General features: G+C 36.9%; 1 protein-coding gene across 4 annotated transcripts in view; it reads right to left on the minus strand.

The window, feature by feature from the left end:
• Positions 1-289: 289 nt before the first annotated feature.
• Positions 290-12,675, minus strand: part of C5H5orf34 (chromosome 5 C5orf34 homolog) — a 34,655-nt gene continuing 22,269 nt past the window's right edge. For 2 of the 4 annotated variants that reach the window (XM_059173907.1, XM_059173909.1), the window contains 3 exons: positions 11,081-11,179; positions 6,299-6,339; positions 292-1,622 (listed from right to left, as the gene is read on the minus strand). In XM_059173907.1, coding sequence (XP_059029890.1) covers positions 1,429-1,622; positions 6,299-6,339; positions 11,081-11,179 — 334 coding nt within the window. In that variant the 3' untranslated portion in view covers positions 292-1,428. Of the gene's footprint in view, positions 1,623-6,298; positions 6,340-11,080; positions 11,180-12,675 lie in introns of those variants that run through there. The other 2 variants (XM_059173908.1, XR_009353768.1) reach the window with 2 other exon arrangements.

Below are 12,675 nucleotides of genomic sequence, written 5' to 3' on the forward strand. Positions count from 1 at the left end.
CCTAAAGTATGGCTCAGTTTCTCAGTGATAGAACTTTTCATTGCTTGTCACACCCTTGGCCTTTAGCCAGTGGAAAAGACTCAACTGAGATGGAAAATGATAGATATTTTAACCTAAATTGTTTAAAAGCTAATTAAAAAGAATACATTAACTATAATATGGGGTGCTTTTAGTCATGTTAAGGACAGTTTGTCTGTCTGAATGCTGTAACAATTTCACATTGCCTTTTTGGCAGCATTGTACATGTCTTAAACTCTAAGCTTTCTAGAACTATGGAAGAAAACATGGATGGCTTCCTTCAGCCAAAACAACGAAATTGTCACAATTTTCTCTGTAGTCACCCTAAAGCCCAAAGGCACTGATTGATTTATACAACACATACTGAATGTTCTGTGTGCCAAACACTATGCTTGGTAAGAGGCTACAGAATGACATTATGGAGCTCAAGTTCTAGTGGAGAATCTAGACCACAAAGAAAAGTTGGATGGCTATAGTATGTGCTGTAAAGGTAATAAATAGAGACTAGAGTAATAGAGACTAAGTAGGGGAGGCCCTTCAAAAGAAATGGTAATTTGTGCTGAAACCTGAAGGTAGCAAGAAGCCCGGAGTGAGAAAGCTAACATGAGAACATTGTGCCCATTCAAATCATTGACATTATCACTCCTAATCTATGCTCTGCTTGCTTTGTTCTTCTTCTCCTTGCTTCCTGTTGTTTCTTTCATGTCAAGAAACAGGTCTTTTCTAGAAATCGGAAGTTAATTAGAACATTTCTGCTATATTGGTCTAATCTTGAAGTCCCTTTAGATGTGTGGTTTTGTGTTTTCCCAATAAACAGCACTAGGTTGCAATAAACAGCATTTCTGATGAGCTATTTTAGTTTCACACACTTGTATAGCATAAAATTTTTTCAGATGTTCAAAAGAAATGAAAATATGAGACAATTCAGACAAAATTTAGTCTTTGCTGAAGAGCTCGATTCTTAGCTTGAAGCAATATTGTGTATACATATGTAAAGATCAAATTCTCTTTTGGTAGTTCTGTTGAATAGCAAATGACCAAATGCACACGATTCTGCATATTTAAAAAGAAAAAAAAAAAACCTTGAGGATTAATAGTGAATGTTCCATAAGATAAAACAGCAACTATAATTTTATAAAATGTTCTCATAAATCTGAAATCGGAAATTGTTCAAAATTCTAAAACACAGTTCTTTATTAATAAAGCACATTATAGATATTTTAAAATTTACAAGTTAGGTAACCTCCAAAGTTAAATATCATTTTTCATATAATCATTGCAAAGAAATAATATATATAATTGCAAAATATATAACATCGCAAAAAAGTAATACATATAATTTCTTGGCTTACTAATAATTTTATACTAGTCACTTGAAACAACATCCTTAAGGTATATAATAATTATTTTTCATCTTTTAGAACTTGATAGAAGACAGTCAATATCCTGAAGGATTTCAGAGGTTTTTTTCAATGCCACTGATACTCTCTTTTCATTAACTTCTTCCAGCAAGGTTTCTGGAGATTTTGATTCATAATGATCAGAAGACTGTTTGTTTTTTTTGTTAGAAATCTGGTTTAGGATACCACTGTTCTCCAATAGCACTTAAGTTAAGCACTTAGTTAAGGAGTTTTCCCCTACATTTTTCTTATATAAGTACATTTAATTTCAGAAAGACTGGTCTTCATATTAAAATATTATTTCTCTGTGTGGAAGATCTCTAGGATTCATAATAGATCTGGTACTTCAGAACTTATCAAGATCTACCCCTTAAAGATCATATGTAAGAGAGGAAGAAAGGAAAGAGAGTACATGTATTTGAATAAAGGTTTGGTGATAGGAGATAAAAGAACTAAATCTCAACATTTCTTTAGGTGAAGAGTGATACGGGAATAAAAGAATAAAAGTAACAGTGAGGAATATAAATAATCTGTGCAGTGTATTCTTAAAAAATTTTTAAGAGAGGGATGTGGGGGAGGGGCACAGGGAAAGAGAATCTTAAGCAGACTCCATGCCAGCACAGATCCTGATACAGGGATCAATCTCATAACCTGGAGATTATGACCTGAGCCGAAATCAAGAGCCAGACGCTTAACTGACTGACCTGCCCCACCCCCCAGCCCTGGCCCAGGCACTGATAGTGGGCATGGAACCTGCTTAAGATTCTCTCTCTCCCTCTGCCCCTCACCAGCATGAATGAATGAATGAATGAATGAATGAATGAATGATACAGAGTGGAAAGAAACCTGTCCTCTGATGCAGAGCTACTTTATTATTTGAATAGGATTACAGAAATATCACAAGATAAAAGAAATTAGATGAATGGGGTAGGAATGTACAGAACAAAAGATTTCATAAGAAAAATGAGTCAAATTATATTCCAACAAATTGGACAACCTAGAAGAAACAGATTCCTAGAAACATACAACCTACCAAGACTGAATCTTAAAATAGAAAATCTGAACAGGCCAATCACTAATAAGGAAATTGAATCAGTAATCTAAAACCTCCCAACAAATAAGAGCCCAGGACCAGTTGGTTTCACAGGTGAATTCCAACAAACATTTTTTTTTTTTTAAAGACTTTTATTTATTTGACAGAGAGAGATCACAAGTAGGCAGAGAGGCAGGCAGAGAGAGAGGAAGGGAAGCAGGCCCCCTGCTGAGCAGAGAGCCCAATGTGGGACTCAATCCCAGGACCCTGAGATCATGACCTGAGCCGAAGGCAGCAGCTTAACCCACTGAGCCACCCAGGCGGCCCCCAACAAATATTTAATAAGAATATTAATCCTTCTCAAAGTCTTCCAAAAATACAAGAGGAAGGGATATGTCCAAACTCATTTTACAAGTCCAGCATTACCCTAACAACCAAAACCAGATAAAAACACTACAAGAAAAAATTACAGGGGTGCCTGGCTGACTCAGAAAAGTATACGATCTTGGGGCGTCTGGGTGGCTCAGTGGGTTAAAGCCTCTGCTTTCAGCTCAGGTCATGATCCCAGGGTCCTGGGATCGAGCCCCACATCGGGCTCTCTGCTCAGCAGGGAGCCTGCTTCCTCCTCTCTCTCTGCCTGCCTCTCTGCCTACTTGTGATCTCTGTCAAATAAATAAATAAATCTTTAAAAAAAAAAAAAGAAAAGTATACGATCTTGATCTCAGGGTCATGTATTCAAGCCCCATACTGGGTGTAGAGGTTACTTTAAAAATAATTTTTAAAAAATGACAGGCCAATATCTCTGCTGAATATAGATGCAAAAGTCCTCAATAAAATATTAGCAAATTGAATGCAACAATACCTTAAAATGATCATACACCATGATCAAGTGAGATTTATTCTACGAATGTAAGGATGGTTCAGCATATGAAAATCAATGTGATACACCATATTAACAGAATGGATAAAAATTATCTGATTATCTCAATAGATGCAGAAAAGTTCTCAACAAACTGGGTATAGAGGGAACTTACCTCATGATAATAAAGGCCATGTATGACTAGCCTAGAGCTAACATACTCAGTGGTAAAAAATTGAAAACTTTTCCTCTAAGATCAGGAATAAGATAAGGATGCCTACTATCGCCACTCTTATTCAACATACTGTCCTAACCTGAGCAATTAGGCAAAAATGAAAGAAAAGGCATCCAAATCAGAAAAGTAAAACTGTTTCTATTTGTAGATGCCATGATAATATACACAAAAGATCCTGAAGACTCCACCAAAAAAACTCTCAGAACTAATAAATTCAGGGGCACCTGAATGGCTCAGTCAGTTAAGCGTCTGACTCTTCATTTTGGCTCAGGTCATGATCTCAGGGTTGTGAGATCGAGTCTTGTGTTGGGCTCCATGTGGGTGTGGAGCCTGCTTTAAATTCTCTCTCTCTCAGGGCACCTCAGGTCATGACCTTGGGATCAAGTCCTGCATTGAGCTTCCTGCTCAGTGGGAAGCCTACTTCTCCCTCTCCACCACTTGTCCTCTCATGCTCTCTCTCCCTCAAATAAAAAATTCTAAAATAAAATTCTCTCTCTCCCTCTTCTCTCTCCCTCTTAGGAAAAAAAAAAAAAAAAAAACCGGGATTCCTGGGTGGTTTAGTTGGTTAAGCAGCTGCCTTCAGCTCAGGTCAGGATCCCAGCATCCTGGGATCGAGACCCACATCGGGCTCCTTGCTGGGCAGGGAGCCTGCTTCTACCTCTGCCTCTGCCTGTGCTCATTCTCTCTGACAAACAAATAAAATCTTAAAAAAAAGAAAACCAAACCCTAATAAATTCAGTAAAGTTTCAGGATATAAAATCAATTTATAAAAATCAATTGTATTTCTATAACTAATAACAAACTATCAAATTAAGAAAATAATCGCATTTATAATTATATCAGAATAAAATAACTAGGAATACATTTAAGCAAGGAGGTGAAAGATCTGTATGCTGAAAGACATTTATGATGAAAACTGAAGAAGACACAAATAAGTGGAAAGATATTTTGTATTCATGAATTAGAAGAATTAATATTGTAAAAATGTCCATGCTAACCAAAGCAATCTACAAATTCAAAGCAATCCCTATTAAATTCCAAAAGCATTTTACGAAGAAATAGAACAATCCTAAAATTTCTGTGTAACCATAATAGAACCCAAATAGCTAGAACAACCTCTTTTTTTTTTTTGGATTATTTATTTATTTATTTGACAGACATAGATCACAAGTAGGCAGAGAGGCAGGCGTGGGGAGAGGGGAAGCAGGCTCCCTACTGAGCAGAGAGCCTGATGTGGGGCTTGATCCCAGGACCCCAGGATCATGAGCTGAGGCAAAGGCAGAGGCTTTAACCCACTGAGCCACCCAGGTGGCCCTAGCCAGAACAATCTCAAGAAAAACAAAGTTGGAGGCATCATGCTTCCTGATTTCAAACTATATCATGAAGTTACAGTAATCAAAACAGTATGACATGGGCATAAAAAAAGATATATAGATCAATGGACCATAATAGAGAGTCTAGAAATAAACCCAGGGAGGCACTCGGGTGGCTCAGTCAGTTGAGCATCTGACTCTTGATTTTGGCTTAGGTCATGATCTCTGGGTCATGAGATCGAGCCCCACCACTGGGCTCTGTGCTCAGTATGGAGTTCTACTTGTCCCTCTCCTTCTGCTTCTCTCCCAGCCCGCATGCTCTCTTTCTCTGTCTCTCAATTAAAATCTTAAAAAAAAAAAAAAGGAACCCAAGCATACATGGCCAATTAATTTACAACAAAGGAGCCAAGAATATACAATGGGGAAAAGATGGTCTTTTCAATAAGAGAAGTTGGGAAAACTGGATCCCTATCTTCCATCATACACAAAAATCAACTCAAAATGGACTGAAGACTTGAACATATGACCTGAAGTCATAAAACCCCTAGAAGAAAACGGGGGATAATCTCTTTGACATCTGTCTTGGCAGTGATTTTTTGGTTCTGATACCTAAAGCAAAGGCAAAAAAAGCAAAAATAAACAAATGGAACTGCATCAAACTAAAAAGCTTCTGCACATCGAAGGACACCATCAACAAAATGAAAAGACAATGTATGGAATCAGAGAATATATTTGAAATCATATATCTGATAAGAGGTTAATATGCAAAATACATAAAAAGCTCATACAATTAAACAGCAAAAAATTCTGATTAAAAAATGGTCAGAGGAACTAAATGGATATTTTCCCAAACAGGTATATGGAAGGGTGTTTATTATCACTAATCATTATGGAAATGCAAATCAAAACCACAGTGAGGTATTACCTTATACTTATTAGAACGGCTATTATCCAAAAGACAATAGATAATAAGCATTGGTGAGGATATGAAGAAAATATAATATATAAGTGAAAAAGTCTCCGTAGGAGACCTAACCCTAGTTCATTGCCCTTTGCCCTATTTAAAATCATTCAAAAGTATAAATATTGAGGGGCCCCTGGGTGGCTCAGTGGGTTAAAGCCTCTGCCTTCTGCTCGGGTCATGATCTCAGGGTCCTGGGATCGAGCCCCACATCGGGCTCTCTGCTCAGCAGGGAGCCTGCTTCCTCCTCTCTCTCTGCCTGCCTCTCTGACTACTTGTAATCTTTATCAAATAAATAAATAAAATCTATTAAAAAAAAGTATAAATATTGACATGATGCACCTTCTATAGCTAAGATATATCTTAAATGTTATTCAAGAAAACTTCAGAATATATAATATAAAGCACAGACTCATGAATTAAGCCTAGAATGGAAAGGGAGTAATTATGCAGGACAATAAATTTAATTTAAAGGATACAGTTAAACTTCTTTATTTTTTCAAGCTCAGAGGCCACAGACCTGTGCAAAAAGAAAAAGTAAGTTCATGATAGTTGTCTGATTCTTTTATAGCTACAATATTTCAAATAATCATACTTGATTTTTTTCATAAAGTTTAGAATTATAGATAGAAGAGCCCAGAAGTTAAGAATTCTCCTTATAGGGACACCTGGCTGGCTCAGTCAGTAGAGTGTGTGACTCTTGATCTTGGGGCTGTAAGTTCAAGCCCCATGTGAGTGTAATTACTTAAAAATAAAATCTTAAAAAAAAAAGGAATTCTCTTTATATTCGCTTTATTTAGCAACACATCAACTTGACTCAACCGATACTTACTTGAGTGCTTTTAATGAATAAGGAAAACGAATAAAAGTCCCCACCTCGAGGACTTTTAAATCAAGTACTGACATTTGAAGGTAATGGGCATTCTTGCTAAAACTCTTTTTTTTTTTTTAATAACCCATTTTTTCTATTTATCTGAAACAGTTAAAAAAAAAATAGGTACACTTTGGAAATTCAGTGGTACAAGGTACACTACCATAACCTGAGGGACATTGCATAGTTAATAAAGAAAGGAAATAAAAAGGGGGAAAAGTTTCCTGGTTTGAGACACTGTATTACCTAATTTTACCTGCTCAAACAGACCATTTGCAAATATTAGGTCAAAAACTGCTAACATCCATAAAAAGGTAGCTTTCTCACTAAAATGCAAGAATTTAAAAGATCGGTATCTAACCAAAGAAAAGAGAAAAGCAAACTAGAATGAAATCCTAGATGTCACATCAAAAAATAAAACAAATACAATAAGCATAAAATAAAATCAGAGCTTTTTGTTTGGACCTTCATATTCTGCTCCCTCTCCCATATGCTGCTGGATGCCAGGCCCCATTCCTTTAGGAGCCTGTCCACCCACAGGTCCTGTTGGCTATAACTTTTTAATACTAACCTGGCATAACCTCTGCTTTCCTCCTCAAAGTTTAGTCAAATTTTAAAAACCTACTAAAATTAGGAGTGCCTGGGTGGCTCAGTCAGTTAAGCAGCCAACCCTTGATTTCGGCTCAGGTCATGATCTCAGGGTTGGGGGGTTGGAGCCCTGCATCAGGCTCCATGCTCAGTAGGGGGTCTGCTTGTTCCTCTCCCTCCTCCTCTGCCCCCTTCCCACACTTGCACATGTGTACATGGACGTACTCTCTCCCCTCTCTCTCACATAAATAAATAAATCTAAAAAAAAAAACTAGTAAAATCCTATCACTTCTATGAAAGGAGTGCTCCCTCCTTTGAATTCCTATAGCCTTATGTTAACTAATCACATACTGATTTGCCAATACCTTCTCTTGAACTCTTTAATTTTCTGATCTTCATACCTAGATTGTCTTTTTCAGGAGAAAAGATGTTTTTGTTCTTCTTCTGTACTTTGCACATATAATGAGACCTCATTTATATGGAACTCTTCAGAAAGAGATGATTTTGGAGAGCTAAGCTTTTACACAGTTGAATTAAGTGTCAAAACACAGTAAGTCGGGACGCCTGGGTGGCTCAGTTGGTTAAGCAGCTACCTTCGGCTCAGGTCATGATCCCAGCGTCCTGGGATCGAGTCCCACATCGGGCTCCTTGCTCCGCAGGGAGCCTGCTTCTCCCTCTGCCTCTGCCTTCCACTCTGTCTGCCTGTGCTCGCTTTCACTCTCTCTCTCTCTGACAAATAAATAAATAAAATCTTTAAAAAAAAAAAAAACAAAAAAAACAAAAAAAAACACAGTAAGTCTTTCCTTCCTTCCTCCCTCCCTCTCTCCCTTCCTCCCTTCTTTCCTTTCTTCCTTTCTCTTTCCTTCATTCTTTCCCTTTTCTTTCCTCTCTTCTCTTCCTCCTTCCCTCCCTCCCTTCCTCCCTTCCTTTAGAGAAGGAGAAGGTGGGTGGCAGAGGGAGAGAAAGAATCTTAAGCAGGCTCCATGCCTAACACGGAGTCCCATACGGGGCTCGATCTCAGAACCCTAAGATCATGATCTGAGCCAAAATCAAGAGTTAAATACTTAACTGACTGGGCCACCCAGGTGCCCCAAAACATAGTAAATAGTTCTTATTAAATTTATTCTGGAATAGACTACCTACTGTTTTCTTAAACACAATATACTAAACATACTAAACATTCTCTTCTCCTTGATTGGAATGGTTAACACGATGAACATTAACCCTTAAACCATGTTCCACAGAAACAGACATTGGAGCAAATGGTGCAGGGCAGAGGGCTAAATTTGTACAACTTCAGAAGACTCTTTTACGTGTGTGGTCTTTCTTTTTCCTCATTAAGCTAGAAGGAAATATGAGTAGTGGACACAACCAGGAAATAGTGTAACTCAACTAGCTCTCTGCAAAATTAATGAGGACTTTAATATCTAAAAGATCTCTCTATTCGAGTCTCTAGAATAGTCTTCACAGTTCACAAAGGGGTACAGAACTTATCTTCTTACTGGCTTTACTACAGAGGGACACATACACCTCCTTGTCAACTTGCTCTCGGTCCTTGTACTCCAGCCTATGGATGGAGAATGAAAGAGATCTCGCAACACTAAAAGCATCTGTGGTGAAGACTTGGATATGATTTACTCCAAAGCCTGCTGATTCTTCATCATCGCAAAACACTTTTCTCCCCCTACACAGGACATATTTTTCTGGCCATAAGCCAACAATACAAACTACCTTTAATGCTGTTGCTCATATGATGAACCAACTTCTTGTGAACTATCTGCTGTTCAATGTTTTGACTAGCATCCCTATTAAAAAGTTGAATCAGTAAATTAATAATAGGAGATGAGTTGGGAAACAAATACTGAAACGAATTCTGGTAGCTCTTCATTGCGCAATCCATTCTCTGCCTTCAGTCCCCCTTCCTTGACAAGAAAACAAATCACGGTGGAGATGTCTTGGGCTTTGCGAGGGAAATGGAGCTAGCTACTGTCAGGGGCTGCTTCTCCTCTCTCTACTCTTCCTCGGTTCCTCTGTTTTTCTGCTGCTCCTCACTGCTTTCCCCCAGAGCTACTATCACCAGTATGCACTTCCCTCAAGCCCTCACTTTGCATCTGTCCCAACAGTTATCCTCTTCAAAGCCTTCCTATGAAAAGGCTAGCATCTTGAAACCTTGCAAGCTGAGCAATGATGAAGTGACCAATCTTATAGTCATACACAATTTCCCTTTCATCCCAACTACATTTTTTTGCCAGCTACTTGGGCAACTCTTCTGCTCCCAAATGGGCTGTAGCTGAAGAATGGAAGATCTGGAAAGCTGAATCCTTAGGATACCTAATTCATTCCAATAACATCTACTGATTTGATTTGTACCTCTTTCTCTAAGTAATGTAGGAAAAGGTGATAAGAATCAGGCTTAATGTTTATATTTTTTTCACCATGCAATGCTAAGATACCTTACAAACTAACTACCTTAAAGCTTCCTAAATTATTCTTGGTATCCCTCTTTTCCAACACAGGCTTCCTCCACTATCCAAAAGTACAGAGTTCCTAAGAAAACTATCATACACTGAAATGGCATAAAGTTGAAAAACAATTACCACTAATATTTATGGACAATTTTTTGACCTTTCCCACACCCAAAATATAACCTCTCTTGGGCCTTTTTTTGAGACCTGAGGACTTACCTTGCTGATGGATGCACAAAATAAATTGAGAGAAAGCACAGAGGCTCCCAGGCACAATGAAAGCTCTGGTGGCTTGAAGCTGAGCGGCTGAGTGTAGTTCTCAGGGAAGGAGCTCAGAGTTGCCACTCTCCCCGCTCAGGGTACAAGCTGCTTCTATAAGAGCTCGCGGCAAAATACTGAATGCTATTTTCACTTTTTGCCTTTTTTCTTAAAACCGAAAATCATTTTCGGATTTCTTTTGGTCGGCAAAAAATACCCCCATCCAAGTACTAACAGGGCCCCACCCTGCTTAGCTTCTGAGATCAGACAAGCTCAGGCGTGTTCAGCGTGGTGGATCTGGAGAAAACCGGGAACAAACTGATGGAGGTCTTTCGTAAAAGTGCAGAGGTGTAATAACACAAACTTTCGAAAAGCGGGGGATACCTGTGTACTCAGATTATCTGCTCACTGATACTAACCTTCCTAATGACCTTTCTGCCATTCATTCTACTTAGGAACTAGTAATTCCATCAAGTCTGAGCTCCTCTACTGATCACAAGATCCATTCCTATCCATCGAACAGATTGCATCTGCTCCATAAAAACTGTTTTCTTCCTATCTTCACAGGACAAAATATGTTTTTTACTTCTGCCCTTGCTCCCTCCCTGAAATGTCTTAACTTCCCTAAATATTCCTTTGAAGCCCAATCCCCTGCACACTGAAAGGCACACAAGAGGGACTAAAATACTTTATTTGTTGATTTTCCAATTAATATGGGAGAGGTAATTAATACGATAGAAATGATTTCAAAATCAACTTTTTCTGAAAGTTTATTATGTTAGTCAACATTTTACTTCTCTTAATATTACTAAAATTTTTTAAAACACCTTTAAATTTTTCCATCAAGTTTTCAGGATGAATTTATCACATTAAAGGAGTCACACATTTTGATATGAAATTTTCAATGCAATTTTCTGACCTTCAGATAAAATATGATGAAATGTAACAAATATCTGACTAAAGATAAATTATTTTCAAGCTTAAGTTATCAGGAAGTCTTAGAGTTTACCATTTGATGTTTTTAATTTTTGTGTCTCTCCTACACAGATGAAATTTAAAAATTTAAAATTTATACATACCAGTTTTCTTCAACAAGAGAAGATGAAGGATGTGTGGGCATCTCTCTCTGACTAGTCTGGGTCAATCTTCTGCACCATGATATAACTGTTGTCACATATCTAGGTTGAAAACATTAAAAGAAATATTTGAAAAATGAGCATGTGTAAATATGTATATTATATATAAATATAATTATATTTACTTTAAATAATGTTTATAAATTTATATAAAATATGTAATTATAATTATATATTTATAATGTATAAATTATATATTAATGGGTGTGTTCTTGTTTAAATTTTATTTATATATAAATATATATATATTTATATATAAATATAATAATATTTACTTTAAATAATATAAAAATAATATAAAAATATAATTATATTTATATATAAATATAATTTTTATATATAATATATATATAATTATAAGCAAAACACACCCATAAATTTATAATTTATACATTCTAAATGTTTAATTATATATAACTCACTGAATATACAAAACAAGTATCAAGGTTAATAAAATGATCTGAAGTGATGAGCTGAAACAAATAGTAATGTTTGCCAAATGCTGTAGTTTTTTAAAAAGATTTCTTTATTTTAGACAGAGAGAGTATATACTTGGGTGCGCATGCAACCAGAGGGAGGGGAAGGGCTGAGGGAGAGGAAGAGAATTTCAAGCAGACTTGGGGCTTGATCCCACAACCCCAAGATCATGACCTTCGCCAAAATCAAGAGTCAGACGCTTCACCAACTGAACCACATAGGGGCCCTAAGATACTAAATTTTTGATGCAAATTATTTAAGCCAGCAATAAATATTGGAGCATTTAGACCAAAATGCAATAAATCCCAACAGAAAAATAAATAAAAATAAAAGAAAAATAAATTCGTGAGGTAAAGAAAGCAATTCTTTTGTGAATATTCTCAAGTAAATCAGTAACATGTCTAGAATGTTCAAGTTGACTGATTATAACAAATTACATAAACCAAAAGCAAAAAAAATTTCATAAAAAGCTGATTTCAAGAGTCTTCTCCATCTTCAGCATCAGCGAATTAATTTTATTCCACTTTATAGAAATATACTTAAGTTTAGTTATTTGTGTAAACCTTACCTCAAATTGGTTATGGGGTTAATTAATTGGTAACACAGTTTTCCACAGTCCAATTTCCACAGCAAGTCAGTTATACTGAAAACATTTATTTTGACAAACCACTTGAATACAAATGGAAATGATTAAAGCTGACTTGATTTATTTAGTTATGCTAGATGCTAGTATTATTGTAAATTCTGAAACCTGCTGGAATAACATCATGCACATTATCTACCTGGAAAAACTAAAAATATCTATAACATTTAAATAATGTTTATATGCTTCCCCTCTAAGAGGAAAAGTTATTACTATCATAAAAATAATTTTTAGGGGCACTTGGGTGGCTCAGTAGGTTAAGCCTCTGCCTTCGGCTCAGGTCATGATCCCAGGGTCCTGGGATCAAGCCCCGAGTAGGGCTCTCTGCTCAGCAGGGAGCCTGCTTTCCCCTCCTTCTCTCCCTGCCGCTCCCCCTGCTTGTTCTCTCTCATTCTTTCTGTCTCTGTCAAATAAATAA

The sequence above is a fragment of the Mustela lutreola genome, chromosome 5 (assembly GCF_030435805.1).
Source record: "Mustela lutreola isolate mMusLut2 chromosome 5, mMusLut2.pri, whole genome shotgun sequence".
Classification (NCBI taxonomy): Eukaryota; Metazoa; Chordata; class Mammalia; order Carnivora; family Mustelidae; genus Mustela; species Mustela lutreola.